Genomic DNA, 17,343 nt, shown 5'->3' with positions numbered 1-17,343 from the left:
TGCATGTTAACAGGGAGCAAAATATATCAGAGGGATCTTTAAAGGCTTGGAAGAATCCAAGCTGTGAATGCCACCAGAAGGGTTGGTCCGGGCTTTGATTGGCTCAGATACAGCGGCTTTCAGAAGTTGTTTTGAGCAGTCAAAGTTGCTCATTGCTGAAGGGGATTTTAGTCACAGGGAGGCTGAGGGAAATTTCTCTGGATGTCTTGGTGGGCCTGCTTAAGAGCCATTCCCCCTCCCCGTCCCTCTGACTTTCCTTGACATTTCACACAGCGACACACATACACACGTATTGTCAGTGATGAGTCGCACATTGCCTTTTTCCTCATCCATTTGTCAGTGCTGCAGAAGATGCACGCTCATTCCAAATCCATACGGCGTTCTGTTTTTGTTTTGTTTTTGTCTTCTGCGACTGCAAGCCTCAACTGCAATAAAAACCAACGACTGCAGAGGCATATAGGAAAATTTATTTTCTTGCCGTACTTGCTTACCTACAGTATGTACTACCCAGTCACTGTGAACAAAAAAAAAAAAAAAAAAAAAGATTTCCTGTGCTCCTTGAAGCTGCCTTTCGAGCACAAAACCTTCACAAATCACTGCCACCTCAGCTCAACATTAATGTAAATTTATTTCTCTGTTTTGACAGAAACCTTGGAAAGTCTGGCCTGCGCGTCTCCTGCCTTGGATTAGGTGAGATCATGACACAATCTGGAAAGCAGCACACATGATGAATTTATGTGCAAAGCAAATAACCTTTCTGCTTTATTTTTACATTACCTTTTAAAAATAAGAAGGCACCACTGCTACTTCAGAAAGTGAATAATTTGCTCAAACTCTGAACATTTTTAGGCTGACATTTTACATTATGTGCTATTTTAGCACATGGCATTGTAATGACAAAGAAATTCCTCAAAAAGTTTATTCATATCAGTAACTCAATTCAAGAATCGAAATGCACATATTATGTAGAATCATTATGCACAGACTTGCGTAAAAACCATCTATATTTGGTGTGACTGTCTCTCAAAGCTAAAAAATACAAAAAATCCAAAGGGCTTCTCCGAAAATTTACATATTACATAAAACCAATTTGAGAAAAAACAAAAAAGATTTCAAGAGAAATATTAGCATCCATTTGCAAAACACCCTCATTCTCGGTTCTATGAATTACTGTAACATTGAGGCACAAAGCCTGTGGCATTACAGAGGTATTAATGGAGCCCAGGCTGCTAAAAGAAGAAATGTAATTCCTTTGACATTTTGTGTTGTTCACGAATGGCTCAACACAAGAATCGTGACAGTTTCCATGAGCATTAATTATTTATTAGTATCGCAACAGTATCCATAGCGGGAAGCACCGACTCCAGCTGCAACATACTCTACTAATCTCTTCACATTTAATTCAAGGTTGCATTTTTTTTCCTGCTGCTAATGCAAATTTTTTTGAACAGAAATTTTCTTTCCACTGAATTTTCCTGTAATATCCTTGGCTTACCTCACTGTGTGAACCAGCAGATTTGAACTTCGGTGGCTCTACCTTTCAGATGAAAGGGGCTAGTCGACTGTCTTCTGGTCGACTGTTAAGTCAGCAGGGTTAGGGCTAGACCTTTACTTAGTTAAAACAAAACATTCCTGTATTAAAAATACTAAATAAATAAATGTTTTCAGTATATCTCTCTGTGCATGATGATTGTATATAACAAAACCTGAATTACTGCAACTACTTTAAAAAGTCTTATCGGTTTTATTGCTACTTCGGAAACTTTTTGGGGTTTGAACTTGTTTCTCGTAGAATACGTTCATATGTTTAGAATATATGCCGCCACTTCTTACCTATCCATTAGTGTGTGTTCATGATGTGGTCCTGCCTCCTTGTCACCCTCTGCAGGAACATGGGTGACATTCGGTGGACAGATAACAGATGAGGTGAGAGCAGATGGATCCGTGAAAGCTTGAGCTTAAAAACATTCACAGTGAAGTTTCCTTTCCCAGAATGCTCAGCAAACCCAGTTTTACCTCCTCCTTACTGTAAATCCGCTGCCGACAGCTAAATAATTCACCTTATCAAATGACACTGTAGCCATCTTTAGTCTTGGGAAGGCAGATGAATAATTAAGAGGCTGTAATGCTGCACATCAGCTCATCGTGGCCCCCCTGTCTGTTTCGTACCCCTTGTTTCATCAACAGATGGCAGAGCAGCTGATGACTCTGGCCTATGAAAACGGCATCAATCTGTTTGACACAGCGGAGGTCTACGCTGCTGGGAAGTGAGTATATATCCTGTATCGCTGTGACGGCAAACATTGCCAAGCTTCTAGTTGCTGATGGGTTGTGAATCCTCAAAGTACAGATACTTTACTGGCTCACTGTTCATGCCAGGTGTGAGTCATGAAGTGGTGTGCAGTCATGAAGAAATGATGCACTTAATTTGTGCTGCAGTAACAAAAAGCATGCTTTATCATTGCATGAACACTATCCGTCTCCCTCTCTGCAGTTCATAAATATTCTGTTCATGCCTCCTGCTAAAAACATGCTCTGATTACAGGTCAGAGCGATGACCGGTTCACACCTAAAATACATCTGGGCTTGCTTCTCAAGTAATCAGTTATGATTAGATGTTCCTGCCAGGCTTTTTAGTTAAACAAACGTGCGCAATATTTTATCATAAAAACGAACCTGGGAAAGAAAAACGAGAACAGGTGCAATTTTGCAAGCTGTAATCATTCCAGAGAAGTAGTTTTTAAACTTTTTAGGATTTTAAAAAATACTCTGCTTTCACTTCAGTTGGGCTTTGAAAAAAAGATTTTTTTTTTATTTAAGAAAAGTCCGTTGAAGGACAAAATGTTTTTTTTTTTTTTATGGCAATCAAGAAAGAAAATCAATAAATAAAATTGGAACATTAGGCACTAGTTATCTGACCTTCAAACCTTAGTACGTTTTTGTCTGCAGTGAAACCCGGCAATTTTACAAAATCTCAACCTTTTTTGGAGGTCTTGGTCTTTTTTTAAAATAATAATGTGACCTGATTGTTAACGTGCAGGTTTTATTTTCACTGCCAGAACGGAAAGAAACAGGGAAAATCCATGAACCAGAGGTGGCACATCAGATGATAAGAACCACTGACTGCACTTTAATTGTTCATAAATTGTCCATATTTGCACTTATCCAGAAATGAAATCATGACATAGCCTTGTATACATAAATACTTTGAACCTGCTTTTGGATTAAAAATCCTAGCTAAATTGCTTACATTAGGGCCTCTGTGCTGGATTATTTTCAAAGCTGGAAATAGATCATTTAAAGCTGGATAAAGCCTGGGTTTTATGATAGAATTGCATTGAATTTTATGTAAAAAGTATTTTCAACTAAATGTTCACCTTGAAAATTTAGTTGAATCACAAACTTCAATCTATTCTTCCAGAATTGTTTGTGTTAAAAAGCAGTGTGTAATTGTGAAGTGTACGGATATTTATAAAGTGAGTAAATGCAGATCTGTGTGTACAACTGTATTCAGCCCTGCGTCAGCATTCGGTGCAGCCGCCGCCGTTTGCTGCAATCACAGCTGCCAGGCGGCGTTTGGTATATTTTTGCTCATTCGTCCTGCACCTCCTTCCACATGTTTGCTGTCCACTATATGGCTTGAGGCAAAAACAACCTGGTGTGACTTTCTTTTAACAGTGATTTTGCCTCTCTCCCATAGCAAGGCCAGATTGGTGCTACAACTGTCCTGTCAAAATGTTACCCCACCTGAGCTGTTCATCTCTGCAGCTTTTCCAGACGTACCATGAGCCTTTTGGTTTCATCTCCGGTACATTTTCACCTGGTTTAGGAGAACAGCCAAGCCAGTCATTGTGTTGGTGTCAAAGGACAAGTACAGGTTTATGTGAAGTAATCTGGCCTTATGTATGTCAGCAGCATGTAAAGCTCCAGCCAGTAGGATGTCGGCGCACCCTTAATGACCCGTCTTCATGCATTCAAGGCTGGATGCTCAACTCAACTCATCTCTCTTCTGTTATGTTCAGTTTTTTTTTTTTTTTTTCACTCAGGCGGCAGAAATTCCCAAAAAGTGCAGCTCGTGTAAATCACATGGTTGAAAACTTTACCATCATCGGAGAGATTAAAAATTCTAACAAGCAAAAAGACTCTGAACATATTTAATAAAACATAACTGCTCTATTTCTGTCACATTATGTTTGTTTTTCTGATGTTTTATTGCATCTTAATTATTTAGTTCACCCTCTCCTTGAATATTGAGTTAGCAGTTAGCGCCACTAACTGCTTTTCTTACCAGCTTTGAAATATTTTCAAATATTTTTTGGGTTAAATACACTTGTTTAGCCTCCAGAACCCACTAATGGGTCTCCATTTTTTGTATGAAATAAAAGTAATTCTGGGTTTAGAAGACGAGCGGTGATGATATTTTGACCCCTCTTGCCTCTCTCTGACTCAGGTCTGATATGTTTTGAATTCCATTATGGATTAATTTGACTTTGTAGTGACTCGGAGGCTTTGAAATAATCTAAGGGATAATCCTTGGCAAACAGCACATCTGATTAACTGCAACATGTCCGTTTTTAATCCCCTGAGAATATTTGTTGCGATCTGCTCTGTTTTTGAAAGATGCATCAGCAGAATATTTAGGATTAGAAATAAGGACAACCACCGAAACATCAATCCCTTTTTTCCCTAAATCCTTTGCGGCTGATGCACGTCACCTCTCCGTGTTGTTTTTTTATGTCAGAACCAGGAAAACGAGCACAAAGCTGATCTTTGACACAGCCGCAGTCCCTCCTCTGTCTTTGATCTGTAAAACAACCTGCAGTTTAAACACGGAGACAAATCTGGCATGTGAGAGCGTTTGTGTGACAGCAGCTCAGTATTTGTTGCACAGGTGTTAATCCTGGCAGCACCGAGGAGCTTACATGACTCACACATACACACGCACGCTAAAGAGTTGAACACACTTTGCACATGAGTGTGGAAAAGGCTTTCACGTGAAGCCGGAGGATGAGTTGGCTGCAGAGTCAGCTGCTTTAATGTTGATACTGTACTGTAGCATGTGCAGACTAGCTTGACATTAGGCTGCTTATTGTAGCTTTAGAAAACAAAAATCACATCACATAGACATATGCAGTGTCGATGTGTGTATGTGTGTGTGTGTATATATATATATATATATATATATATATATATATATATATATATATTTTTTTATTATTATTTTTATTTATTTATTTTTTTTTTTTTTTTACATTTTATCACTTTAAAACCACAATTTGGAATGAATTTGTTTATGATAAAGCTGGATGAGTTCTTGTATTTATTTGTTTATTGCTATAACTGACTAGCTTCTCTGTACTAATGCAAAGGCCCCTCTTTTTCAGAAGAAGAGGAAAAAAAGATAAACATGTGCAACTAAACATTATTGCTGCAGTTATCAGCAGACACACACATGGTCTGACTATTTAAAAGTCTGAAAGAAATGTTCAGAGCAGCGTTCTCTTTTATGGCTTCTTTCCTGCTGAATGCACCGAAGATGGCTGACGTGCAAAACGGGTGACGAGTCGGCTGCACAATTATGGGGAAATCTCAAAGCAATACAGCCTTATTCATCCATGAAACACGCAGCATTATATCATGGCTCCCTCTATCAGTCACAGCATCGGTTCTGCAGCATAAAAAAACTAATCAACGGCCGGTTGTAGAAAGCCAGCATGCTCAAGGCAAACTGCACCTTATGTTTGGGCGCTCAAATCACTCACTTTACACTAGGGCAACCCTCCAGGTACGCGTGGGAGACACGCACTGTTACTGTAAGCTCACACAGGCAGGATTTATTTTTTTCTGAAAATATTGTGGCTCCAGCAGGCTGGATGTGAAGCAGCAGCACAGCTAAAGCAGAGGTCGGGTTGATGATGTTTGGATGCGCCGGGAGAATCCGGCATAACCACTGGAGCAGGCAGGAGAATGTTTTAAATGTTTTATATCTTAAATAAGTAACCAACAAACAAGTAATTGTTTGAATAATAAAAAAGCACTCACGCACGGGAGCGATAGAAAGAAACCACTCAGACAAACAAAAGAGAAGCAGAGTTCAATTTACAATGTTTATTACAATGTTGACTGACTAAGAAAGCCACATCTATTTAGAATGTCTCGTTTTTATCCTGCCATGCTATTGTTACGATTTAAATGTTCGTTTCAAAGTATCTGGGAAGTTTAAAGCATAAACATCTCCACATGGGTAAAATCCGTTAAGTAGCATCAATAAAATCAGCTGCTTCATAGAAGTAGAACAATAAACCCTGGGCTGGGTAATTAGACCCCAAACACAGAATACTGATGAACAGAGTAACTAACGCCTGACATGCATATTGACATGTGGTCAGGAAGGAAGGCGGGATCGAACCCACAACTTTCTGATTGCTTTTATTGGAGCCACAGCCGCTCCGATAAGAAGCAGATATAATCCAGCTCTGAGGCAGTTTTCATTCACATGTAGTCACTGTTTTGCAGGACGCTGATCACTTTTAACTCCTCTGTTGCTCTTTACCTTCTGTGCTATAACTGGAGAAGCAGGGATCATAGTATTCTGGCCCATTTTTTCAACATTTTTTCAAAAAAAAAAAAAAAAGTGCAAAAATGCAGGTTTCTGTCTGTATGTATCCATCGTCATGAAGCAAAACTGATCAAACCCGGGGCTGATTGCATTTTTTGTGTTGAAGCTCGTCTAAACTTTTGCCTTGACCGCCTGTCAGAGCGTCTCTCTGCTCTGGGTGTTTGACGCTAACAGATACTGGTCACTGCTTCCAACCTCCGTTGTCTCTGTTCACCTCGGTGTCCAAAAGTCTTTTTGTATCAAACGGAGCAGCCAGGTGGCGTCTCATTGTTTGTCAGAGCGAGAGGACCTCACAGACATCCCAGAGAGCGCTCTCTGCCCGGCCCTAATGAGCGCCATGTTGATCATAATGTGGTTCATTAGCACCCCTTCAGCTGCTAATGAGCCACATAGCGGTGGCTCCGACCCCGCCGACTCTGACCTGCCTGCTGATTCGCACCATCAAATCCTAAACAGGTGTTCCTTAGAACCAAAGCCTCCCCTCTTATTGTGTGCACTCAGAGCCAGACTGCTTCCTTTTTAATCCAGAAATCCAACCTTAACACTCCCATCATCGCAGCACTATCTTTCATCTAATCTGCTTGTCTCCGTCCGCTTCGCAGGGCAGAGGTGGTTCTCGGGAACATCATAAAGAAGAAAGGATGGAGGTACGAGGCACACCTTTAATCGACTCTGGTGTTTGTTTGTTTTTTTTTTTTTATTTCTGCCGCAGCCCGCCGGCATATCTTGTATCATCTCTTTTCTCTAACATAATAGGAGGTTGTGTAATGTGTGTGTTGTGATCCGGAACAGCAAGGTCTCAGTCCACAAAACACAAGGTTAACACGGGCCTTGACTCGAGTGTTCCTTCTCAATGAGGCTGAATAATGGATTAACTTCTTGTCGATCTGGGATTAGCGTTTGTAGGTTGAGTGAGATGGAGGTCTACTCCCGCACACGTCAGTGCAACAAATAATAGTAATAAAGTACGGGCGCATTATTCTCCTAAGGATGTGTCTAAGCCATCTATTATAGTGTGTGCTGCAATATCAGACCTGTGTCTTGTGTGGGTTAAACACATTCCTCCTCTGTGTTAGTTATCGTCTTTCTGTTCTCAGCGAGTCGGTGTGGCAGCTGTTCTAACAGATGTGCTGTCATTCTCCATCTTTAGACGCTCCAGTCTGGTGATAACAACGAAGATCTTCTGGGGCGGAAAGTAAGTTTTTTATCTGGATGCCGAGTGAAAAACTATCTCCCTGTGTAATTTCTCCTGACTCACCCGGTGCCGGTAATGGGATCATGTGTCATCTGTTGTCAGGCTCTTTTCAGTAAAGCTGAAAACGTCTCTCATATTTCACAAAGGATCAAATGATGTCCTGTCAGCACCAGGAGATTCTCGCTGTACATTAGGAAAAACAAGAGCGATCTGATTGGCTTTATTTAAAACATAAAGAAAATAATAGAATACTGAATCTTGAATTCATTGCAGTTGCAAAAATATCTGACAAAATTTGATTTGTTGAATGTCACTGAAAAGTATATTGATTTAAGTAAGTCGATTTAAAAAGGGAAACTCAAAGATATTTATCACACCCAGTGATATATTGAGTTTCTAAGAAAAATAGTGTGTTGCCTAATATTTTTTTTAAAAAGTATGCACAGAATACTTCACATTTTTCTCCATTTTGCTCCCTATGAGTTAACACAAGCTTAACTAGCGCATGTTCACTGGTTGATTATTTCTTCTAAACGTCTCAGGAGTTGAACCGGCAGCTTTTTTGGGTTAACCAGCAGGCAGCAAGTGGCAGAAACGCCCAATAACTTTTAATAATCCAAAGTTTTTCTTCTCGTGTTTTTTTGCAGAGCCGAGACTGAAAGAGGTTTATCTCGAAAACACATTATAGAAGGTAAGCATCGTTGCAGCGTGTCACCGGATTAAAAATGATGAATAACTTCCTAATTAGCAGCTTCAGGTTGAGGGAATCAAAGCTGCATTTGGAACAATAACCGAGTTAAGCTGAGAATATCCTCCCTGTTATTGCTCATGCACTTGAACATTGTAGATGTGGGAGCAGACAGAGACTTACTGTGGGGTTTATTTTCAGGTTTAAAAGCTTCTTTAGAAAGACTGCAGCTAGACTACGTGGATGTGGTTTTCGCCAACAGACCCGACCCCAACACACCTATGGAAGGTAATTCTGTTTGTCTCGTTGGATTTATAACTTTATTTTGGGTTTTCTTTTCCGTTTTTTATATTACACACACACACACACACATATATATATATATATATATATAGGTATTAAAAACAGCCTCCTGTTCGTCTCTATGACTACTGCAGTGTGAGGACTTGGATGTACAATCCTCCTGTAACTGAAACGTCTATTTTTAAACGCCTCCTGTGGTCCGGGTGCTTCCACCTCCACAGTCGGAATGATGATAGATGCTGATGCTGGAGACCTTTAAATGGCAGAGTTGCTAACTGTGTGTGGGCTCAGCTGGACGCCCAGCGTCCATCTGCTGCAGCGGTAGCAGTTCCTCCCAGGGTTAAAGTTGAGCCTGAGGTCATCTTTCTGCCTTCGGCTTGATGCTTCGCTGTGTCTGGGATCTTCTTTCTCTGTCTTATTTCTGAAAAATAGTTTTACTTTTTAAAATATTTATTTATTTTTGTTGCCCATCTGCCTTGCGACGACTTCTTCATATGGATAGCTTCAAGGTTACTCATGAGTTTACAGTGGGTAAACCATCTGGTGTACTTTTATTTTGGCGGTAGCTGAGCGGGTAAGCAGGGTGAAAAAGGAGGTTTTAACGGCTCCTCTTTCACCTCAGAAAAACGTTCCTAAGCCTAAGGATGATAAAAAGGGCCGATTTCTCAGGAGCAGGGCATCCGTAAACTTAATAGATGGATGCGGGATTACTGAGGGGTTGATGCAATCTTTTTTTTTTTTTTTATTACACTCCTGCACTTGTGCTCTTGTCTGGGAAGCCCGATTGTTATCTAACCCGTTTCATGTTTTGCTCTGCAGCCTCACACACAAAACAAACTGTCACCCCAGCCAACGAAGAGACGGAAATTAGAGCCGGGCGAAGGGAGATTTCATTTGGCACGCGTCAGCTCCGACTCCAAGCGGAAATTCCGACCTTTAAATAAAATATAGTAATGCAGGGACACAATGTGTCGAGATAAATTTCTTTAATATTCACCGTGCACGTTAAAGGGAGGCGTATTTTTAACCCTCCGTGCTTAAAATACGCCAGCTTCCATCCTGTGTGTCAGCCCACTTTGTGCACGATTAAAAATCTGAACTGGTGAACGTATGGCTGTCATCTCCTATTCATGTCACTTGGCTCCCGTTTCATGTTGCACGCTTCAAATTTAAAGCAGATCCTTGTAAATATTAACGTGAACGTCATTCCAGTCTTGCCTTGTTAAGAACAGATGTCACGCTCATCAGGATTCTCCGGCTTCTAATTAACATAATCAGCTTCTCCACCTCCCTCCTGAATTGTCTGGGATATTTGGATTGCAAATGATAACAAACGTGTGTTTTTTTTTTTTTAAGATTAAAAGTCAAGGATGTTTACGTTGCATCGTGGAGCACAACATGGGGAGCTCATGGTGTTTGTGTACGTGTCTCTGCAGAAACTGTAAGAGCAATGACCCATGTGATAAACCAAGGTATGGCCATGTACTGGGGGACATCCCGCTGGAGCCCAATGGAGATAATGGTGAGAACACAGAAAAACAGATCAACACGAAGGAGAATTATGCATCACGTCATTTTCCTCATTTTATTACCTCGGTATGATTTGGTCTATTTGTTGTTTTCCCTTTAGGAGGCGTACTCCGTGGCGCGGCAGTTTAACCAGATTCCTCCTATATGCGAGCAGGCAGAGTACCACATGTTCCAGAGGGAGAAAGTGGAGGTGCAGCTGCCTGAGCTTTTCCATAAGATAGGTGAGCACTGACGCATTTCTCGCTCTAGATGAAGTATTGATTTTTTATTTTTTTTGCAATGGTAAATTGGGTGCATGTACTGTCTATTTATTATCATTTGCTTCATATTGAACACATGCAGTTGTTTCCACTATCTTCCACTCAGTTCAGCCTGAGCAGAAACGAGTAGAACAGGTTCAAAGATGTAATGTAAGAATAATTACAGCTGGTTTCAGTTTTTGTTCTGAAACCAGAATGCGACTTTTTAAAGTCTTAAACTAAAATAACTAATTAAAAATCATGTTGATCACACAATTTAGATTTTTATGCAAAAACAGCTTAGCCTTTCTGGTGATGCATTTATGTGTCGTACTGTGGTGAATTTGTTATGAAATGATACTGGGAAGTTATTTGTCCTTCCTTTTCTCTGAAGCAAAAGCCAAAATAGTGTGATGCATTTGTACATCTGACTGACAGAACGCAGTGAAAGGCTGGAGAAGGGGGAGAAATGTTTGTCTTTATGTTCATAGAAATAAAGATGCAGCCTCACAGGCCTTGACAGTTTTATAAAAGATCTCTGCAAAGGGAGAAATCACACAGAACATGGAAAGTGCGAACTTTCTCATTTTCTTTTACAGGAGTTACACCATATGTATATCGTGGCACAAACGTTTACCCCTCCCTCTCTCAATAATCTGGTAGCAAATCGCAAACCTTTACGTCTCAAATGATTCAGCACAGTGTCGCACGGGAGAGCAGCATCCTACCGACTTTCCAACACTGAAGAGACTCTGCTGGTCAACTGTAGCGTCACCATTTGGATGGGGGATGGAGGCGAAAGCAGGATGAGCTGTGTGAAGACAACGAAGCAACATTGTCCATCGCCCCGTTAGACAAGGAAAACACATGACCCTAGAAAAAGTTTAAAAAATGTCAGACTTTTAAAAAATATTGCTGTACCTTGAGACTCTCTAAAGCCAACACACATTACTGAGAGACAAGCTTTGAAGTTCAGCTACTGCAGAGGTGTCGCATTTGTTTTCATATCAGGCCACAGCACGTTTACGGATGTTCTCAAAGTTCCAGTTGTGGCAGAATGTGTTGGCAAAACTAAAAACTGTTGCAAATTTTTCTGTGTTTGATTTGTACTTCTTAAAGTACAATTTTGAACGTCTTTTCACATTGATGTAATTTGGTCCTATACAAATGAGATCTGCTCCTGTTTTAGGTGTGGGCGCCATGACTTGGTCTCCGCTGGCCTGTGGGATCATCTCAGGGAAATACGACGGCAGGGTGCCTCCGTACTCTCGGGCGTCTCTGAAGGTAGACCCGGCACCTCTCCGTTCGTCTGTGCCCACTCTCACTGCTCTGTGTCGCCCCTCCCCCACTGGTTGCGGCTCGTTTGTTTCATTGTGCCTCTGTCTCTTTCAGGTTCTGTAGCTCTGCATACTGTGTGCCTGTGTGTGTGTGTGTGTGTGTGTGTGTGTTTTCAGTGCCGTGTTCTCGCCATGCACCTCTACGGCGCCGTCTGTCAGCGAGCCGACTCCGGCCCAGTTCATTTAAATGCACATGATATATATGACATATTCACGTTGAAAATAGCTTTAATCTGACTCTAACAACACCTGAATGAGTTCTTTTTTTTTTTTTTAAAGCAGAAGACGCGTTTTTCTCTAACGTTTTTTTTTTTAAAGTAGTTTTTATGAGGGGAGAAGTCAGGATTTTTCCCCATCAGTGAAATGAGCATTCAGGAAAAACCGTTTGTACTAGCCCCTGATCTTTCACACTGTTGTGTCCCTCTGTGGTGAAGTGGCATGTTTTGTGTGTTGTGGATTGTGTAGCACACAGTGGTTCATGAAGCAGACCCTTTGTGTTGGTGTTGTGCAGTTCCTGCTTCCTGTTTGGCTCAGTGTTGCCTGTAGATGTTGTGTGTCTCTGGCTCGCTGTGTGACCGGTAGCATCCCTTGTTTTGAGACGTTTTGCACCTCAGCTAAGTGGAGCTGTTTCATACTATTAGTACAATAATCAGGACAGGATTTCCATAGCTTTGTGATGATCTAAAAAAAAAACAAAACAAAAAAAAAAAACAAGCAGAATGTGAGCAGGAGCAGCTTTGCTTCCCCCGGCTGAGGCTCTGACAGCTGAAGACAGAGTCACGTGTTTAAAAACGGGCCCTGCTGACACGACGATGTGAGCGGGGCCGTGTTTTTGAGCAGGTGTGCTATGTTTTCAACAGGGCTACCAGTGGTTGAAGGACAAGATCTTGAGCGAGGAGGGCCGGCGTCAGCAGGCGAAGTTGAAAGAGCTGCAGGCAATCGCGGAGCGGCTGGGCTGCACACTGCCCCAACTCGCAATCGGTACGCAGATACACTCTGCCGCTCTCTCTCTTTCTGTCTGTCTGTCCGTCCCTCGGCCTCGGACGGGCCCGGGGTCAGCGGCGCTCTCGCAGCTGTCTGAGTTCTCTGTCGTGTTGTCACGTGTGTGTCTGTCTCGGTGTGAAAGCCTCGCAGCGTAGGATCATGAATGCGAGGGACGTAAACACACAGTAAACATGCCTCTGACTCATTCCTTTAATAAGAGCGGAGACGCCGTGAGTGTCGACACATGGCATGCAAACACATGGAGTAATCTGAGGTTGTCTCATGCATTTAACAGCTTCGAGTCTCTGCATCAAAACAGGATCCCTGGAATTAATCCGCAGGTGACAGATATCTAGTCGCTGCTGGCAGCAGAGCCAGAAACCCCACCGTCAAACGTTAGCTATGAGGTGAATAAATCCGAGACTCAGTCTGCAATCTCAGATTAGATCGCTGCCGTTTCTTCACCCCCACTGTAAAATACTGTCATAAATCAAGTTTCACGCCCCATTAGTCGACAGCCAATTCCCATAACTCCTTTCTGGGCTTCTGAAGGCAGCACAGCAGATTTATGCGTACTGTGGAGTCCTTTTCACTCCAGCGTTGAATTAAAACTGTGATTGATACCATTCTGCCTTTAGCTTGAGGCTGTGTTGGCGAAGCAGGTGTTAAATTCAGGATTTAGAGAGTGAATGTGACAAGTGGATGAAGTTAAGCTAAGTTGTTGGTCTTTTCCCTGCCGCCAGGCATCGTGCACTCGTGACAAATCCAGAGGAAAAAGCTTCAACTGTTCCCGTTTTCTGGGTTGTATTTCCAGTTTGGCGGAGGAATTGTGTTGAATCGTAATCCCACTATTTTTACAGCAACATTTTGCCTCCCTTTGTGCTGTAATCTGCTTACAACTACAGCTTCCTGAATTGCAGAAGCATTCAGTTGTATTGCATAATACAGCTACCAATTAAAACAGCACACCAAGCAGGAGTGTGGTATTTTTGTGTCGATTTGTTCAGAATGATCGCAGAATGTCAGGTTTCCTGCTTGTTCTCAGCAGCGTTCGCTGATGAAATCCTCAAAAAAATGCTTTGCACAACCTTGCTTTTAGATAGGTTTGCAGTTTTTCTTTTCTGCTGAAGTATAAATGTAGCCGTTTCTTTAAAGCAGAGACGCACAACCTTAGATACAAATGAAAAAGCAAATATATAAAAAGAGAAGATCTAGTTTTACTCCAGATAAACCTCCTGTGTCATGTTTAGTGTCGCGTTAATGTTTTTGTGTACAGCATCCAACTTTAAAGACCCACAAATCACACAAACTGTCATAAATACCAATTTAAAGATGCACACCATAAATTCTAGCTCAGCAAATAGGACTGTCTTCATGCCACATTGCACCACCGCATAAAGAAAAAACCATCTCCCAAATGTAAATGTTCTTCAGAGTCTTAAAGATGTGTGAGAGTTCCCAGGCCGATTGAGCTCTTTCAACATTTCTGTGGTGGGATTGTTGTGGTTCGCTGTTTCAACGGCAACATATCTGGGTCCTGGAGGAGCCTGGTGGCAGCAGCTAATCCACAGTATGTGGCCTGAGTCCGTGCGACTGCGGCCTTGCTAGCCTGTCGCCAAGACTGCGACCTTATCATGCCCAATATTAGGCTGGCAGCACTTTTTATTAAGGTAATGAAACTCTCTTGGCGAGGACAGGCAGGAGACAGAGAAAAGGGAAGAAAAAGTTGTTCCCCTTATGATGTGATATTACAAATCATTCAAAACAAATTCTGGCTCCAGAGGCTCTGTGTGATGAACTCGCAGTGATCAGCAAAAGATCTGCAAATGTTTTATGAGTGATTTGCTCTCGCGTCAACACGACCTGAGAAACATGCAGAGCGCTTCTCTGGATCAATACTGAAACTGATTGTGGAGGTGCAGAAACCTCACAAACGTATGTAGGCAGTTTCTGCAGGTTATTAAGTGCAGATGTGATATCGGTAGTGTCGTTTTAAGGTGGCAGGTCATTACAGCTTGATTACTTTTTCAATCAGGACCGTGCTTTCCCCAGGTTTGGGTAATTTATTTAGTGTTATTGAGACTCGACGACGCCTCTGTGTCATTCGCTACACAACACACGTATCCAAGTCGCTCTGAGTGACTCTGCAGGACAGAGAACCGAGGTATGAGATACTCTTTTATGTACAATCAAGGAAAATGAAGAAAGTTAATGTACATCTATTTAAAACTGTGTGTGATTTAATGTTTTACCCAGTTTTGCTGTAGATCAATTATAGATTCACTATGTGAAATGGTGTCATGCTGTGCAGCATATGTTTGTGTGTGTGTGTGTGAGTCATGGATGTGGCCCTGTGTGTGTGTGTGTGTGTGTGTGTGAGGTGGTGGGGACGTCATCAGTGTTTACTGGTCTCCTGCAGCGTGGTGCCTACGGAACGAGGGGGTGAGCTCTGTCCTTTTAGGGGCGTCCAACACCGACCAGCTGATGGAGAACATAGGAGCGATCCAGGTGAGGCCGCTGAACCTTCCTCTTTGTTTTCCCCTCTTTTCTGTTCCTGCAGAGCGCATTAAAAGTTTCCCCTCTTCAAAAGAATGGGACGGGGAGGCCATCTAATCGGATTCGTATTCGTGCCTTCCGGCGCGGAGCGGCAGTTCTTCCGCTCCCGAGTGCAGCTTGTCCTCCTGGGCAGCTCACCGCTGCACGCTCTCTTGCTTTACTGTACCGCGTTAATAAGGTCAGCCCAGTATCATTTGCCGAGGGGATTGGAGACGAGCTCACGGCCACTTCTTTCTCTGCTGATAAGGCTCGCTCTTTTAATGGGGTTCGCATACTGGTGGGGGCTTTGGGTTCTCACTTCACATTATTCCTGGCCCACAGTGAAGAGCATCCCCCGCCCCCTCCCCCACCCCACCGTCTCCTCCAGTTTGATGCTTTGCCTTCACTCCTGACTGTGTTTGCGCTTGTGCACACTAAATCCGCTCCCACTGTGTGCATTTGATATTTCGGCTTCAAAATGTTACCCTCACATTTCCCGAGGCGTTTGCAGTTTTCTTCTTGCCAGACCTTTTTATCCTAGACCCTGAATTAGAACACAGTCTCACATGTAAATTAGTTTTCCTTTAAGAAGTCCAGAGAAATATATTTTCCATTTAATTTCTACACTTTCAATGTATTATGTTCATAGTTTTAACGATTGTTTTAGTAATTATCAGTTACGCCAACGATTAATCGGATAAGAACACTGGCACTTTCTGCAGATTTTTCCTTTAACTGTTTCAGCCTTTTTTATGCAATGTCACAATACGTTAAAAGACAAATAAATAATTCAATTACCTTTTTAAGTAAGAAAAGGATTTTATTTCCTAAAATGCAATAACATTCCTTTAGCGTACACTTGATCGTTTGTTGCAATCAAGTATGGATATGCAGCTAAAAAACTACTTCTAAAATGACTATAAAATATTTACAAAGATTTTCTTTAATCTTAAATGCAAAATATATATATTTGTAGGGCAGTTTTGGTGTAATATTGGTCTCATTATGCTTTTCCTTCAGCAAACGGCCCGTTTTATGTCTGTATACCCCAGTTAATTAATTGAATTGCAAGAAGCTTTTTAGATGGAAACTTTATTTCCCAAGACAAACCTGGACTTTATTCAGTTTGCTAATCAAAAGAGATTTCTGTATCTGGCAGGTTGAATCTCAATTTGGTCTCTCAGTTGGATGTGCCTGGAAAACCTCTAATATTCTGCGTAATGATCTTATGTCTTCCTATGTGCTACTGTTTAAAGAGGAATCTGCCAAATCAGTATTAACAGGTCAGAAATCTGACATAAAACTCGGTAAATGTTTTACAGCACAAATAATAAGCAGATCTGGTAAAATAAGTTGCTTTTTTTTTCTCCGTTTTTGTAACAGCGGCTATGAATTCAGCGTCATGTTTGTGTGTGTTCACAGGTTCTTCCAAAGTTGTCGTCGTCCATCACCCACGAGGTGGACAGCATCCTGGGGAACAAGCCGTACAGTAAAAAGGACTACCGCTCCTAACGGGCCCGACGGCCCCGCCCGGCAGGGCTGCACCCGGCCTGCAGCCGCAGCGCCCCACCTTTGCCTGATCCTCTGTTTGCTTGAGCTTTTACTGAGTGAGACCCTGGCGCATGAGTCTGGCCTCACCACGGCCACGCAGGGCACCTCATTTAGAGTTACAGAGATGAGAAAAAGTGGGAATAGATCGAGTCACCTCTACGGAACGGGACGGGATTAATGGAGAAAAACAGAACAGTAAGAGAGGTTAGGAATATGCGCTCATAAGTAAATCAGTTATACATCCTATTCAGCTGAACGTACTTTAAAATCATGGAGAAAATTAAGGAGAAACATCTTTTTAAAAAAAATTAAATAAGCACACGCTTGCTTGGCAGCCAGATTTTTTTTTTTTAAAAAAAAAA

The 17,343-nt window shown here is 41.9% G+C and overlaps 1 protein-coding gene across 5 annotated transcripts in view; it reads left to right on the top strand.

Moving 5' to 3' along the window:
- The window catches only part of kcnab2a (potassium voltage-gated channel subfamily A regulatory beta subunit 2a), a 64,680-nt gene extending 47,365 nt beyond the window's left edge, over positions 1-17,315 (top strand). For 3 of the 5 annotated variants that reach the window (XM_015021550.1, XM_015021549.1, XM_015021548.1), the window contains 13 exons: positions 647-690; positions 1,889-1,926; positions 2,188-2,267; positions 7,222-7,266; positions 7,770-7,814; positions 8,462-8,505; positions 8,704-8,790; positions 10,242-10,327; positions 10,436-10,556; positions 11,764-11,858; positions 12,772-12,892; positions 15,315-15,403; positions 16,853-16,942. In XM_015021550.1, coding sequence (XP_014877036.1) covers positions 647-690; positions 1,889-1,926; positions 2,188-2,267; positions 7,222-7,266; positions 7,770-7,814; positions 8,462-8,505; positions 8,704-8,790; positions 10,242-10,327; positions 10,436-10,556; positions 11,764-11,858; positions 12,772-12,892; positions 15,315-15,403; positions 16,853-16,942 — 985 coding nt within the window. Of the gene's footprint in view, positions 1-646; positions 691-1,888; positions 1,927-2,187; positions 2,268-7,221; positions 7,267-7,769; positions 7,815-8,461; positions 8,506-8,703; positions 8,791-10,241; positions 10,328-10,435; positions 10,557-11,763; positions 11,859-12,771; positions 12,893-15,314; positions 15,953-16,852 lie in introns of those variants that run through there. The other 2 variants (XM_015021547.1, XM_015021545.1) reach the window with 2 other exon arrangements.
- The last annotated feature ends 28 nt before the right edge of the window (positions 17,316-17,343 follow it).

Source organism: Poecilia latipinna, unplaced genomic scaffold (genome assembly GCF_001443285.1).
Source record: "Poecilia latipinna isolate Pla-1442-1.1 unplaced genomic scaffold, P_latipinna-1.0 Scaffold2805, whole genome shotgun sequence".
Classification (NCBI taxonomy): Eukaryota; Metazoa; Chordata; class Actinopteri; order Cyprinodontiformes; family Poeciliidae; genus Poecilia; species Poecilia latipinna.
This window is presented reverse-complemented; position numbering and strand designations above follow the sequence as displayed.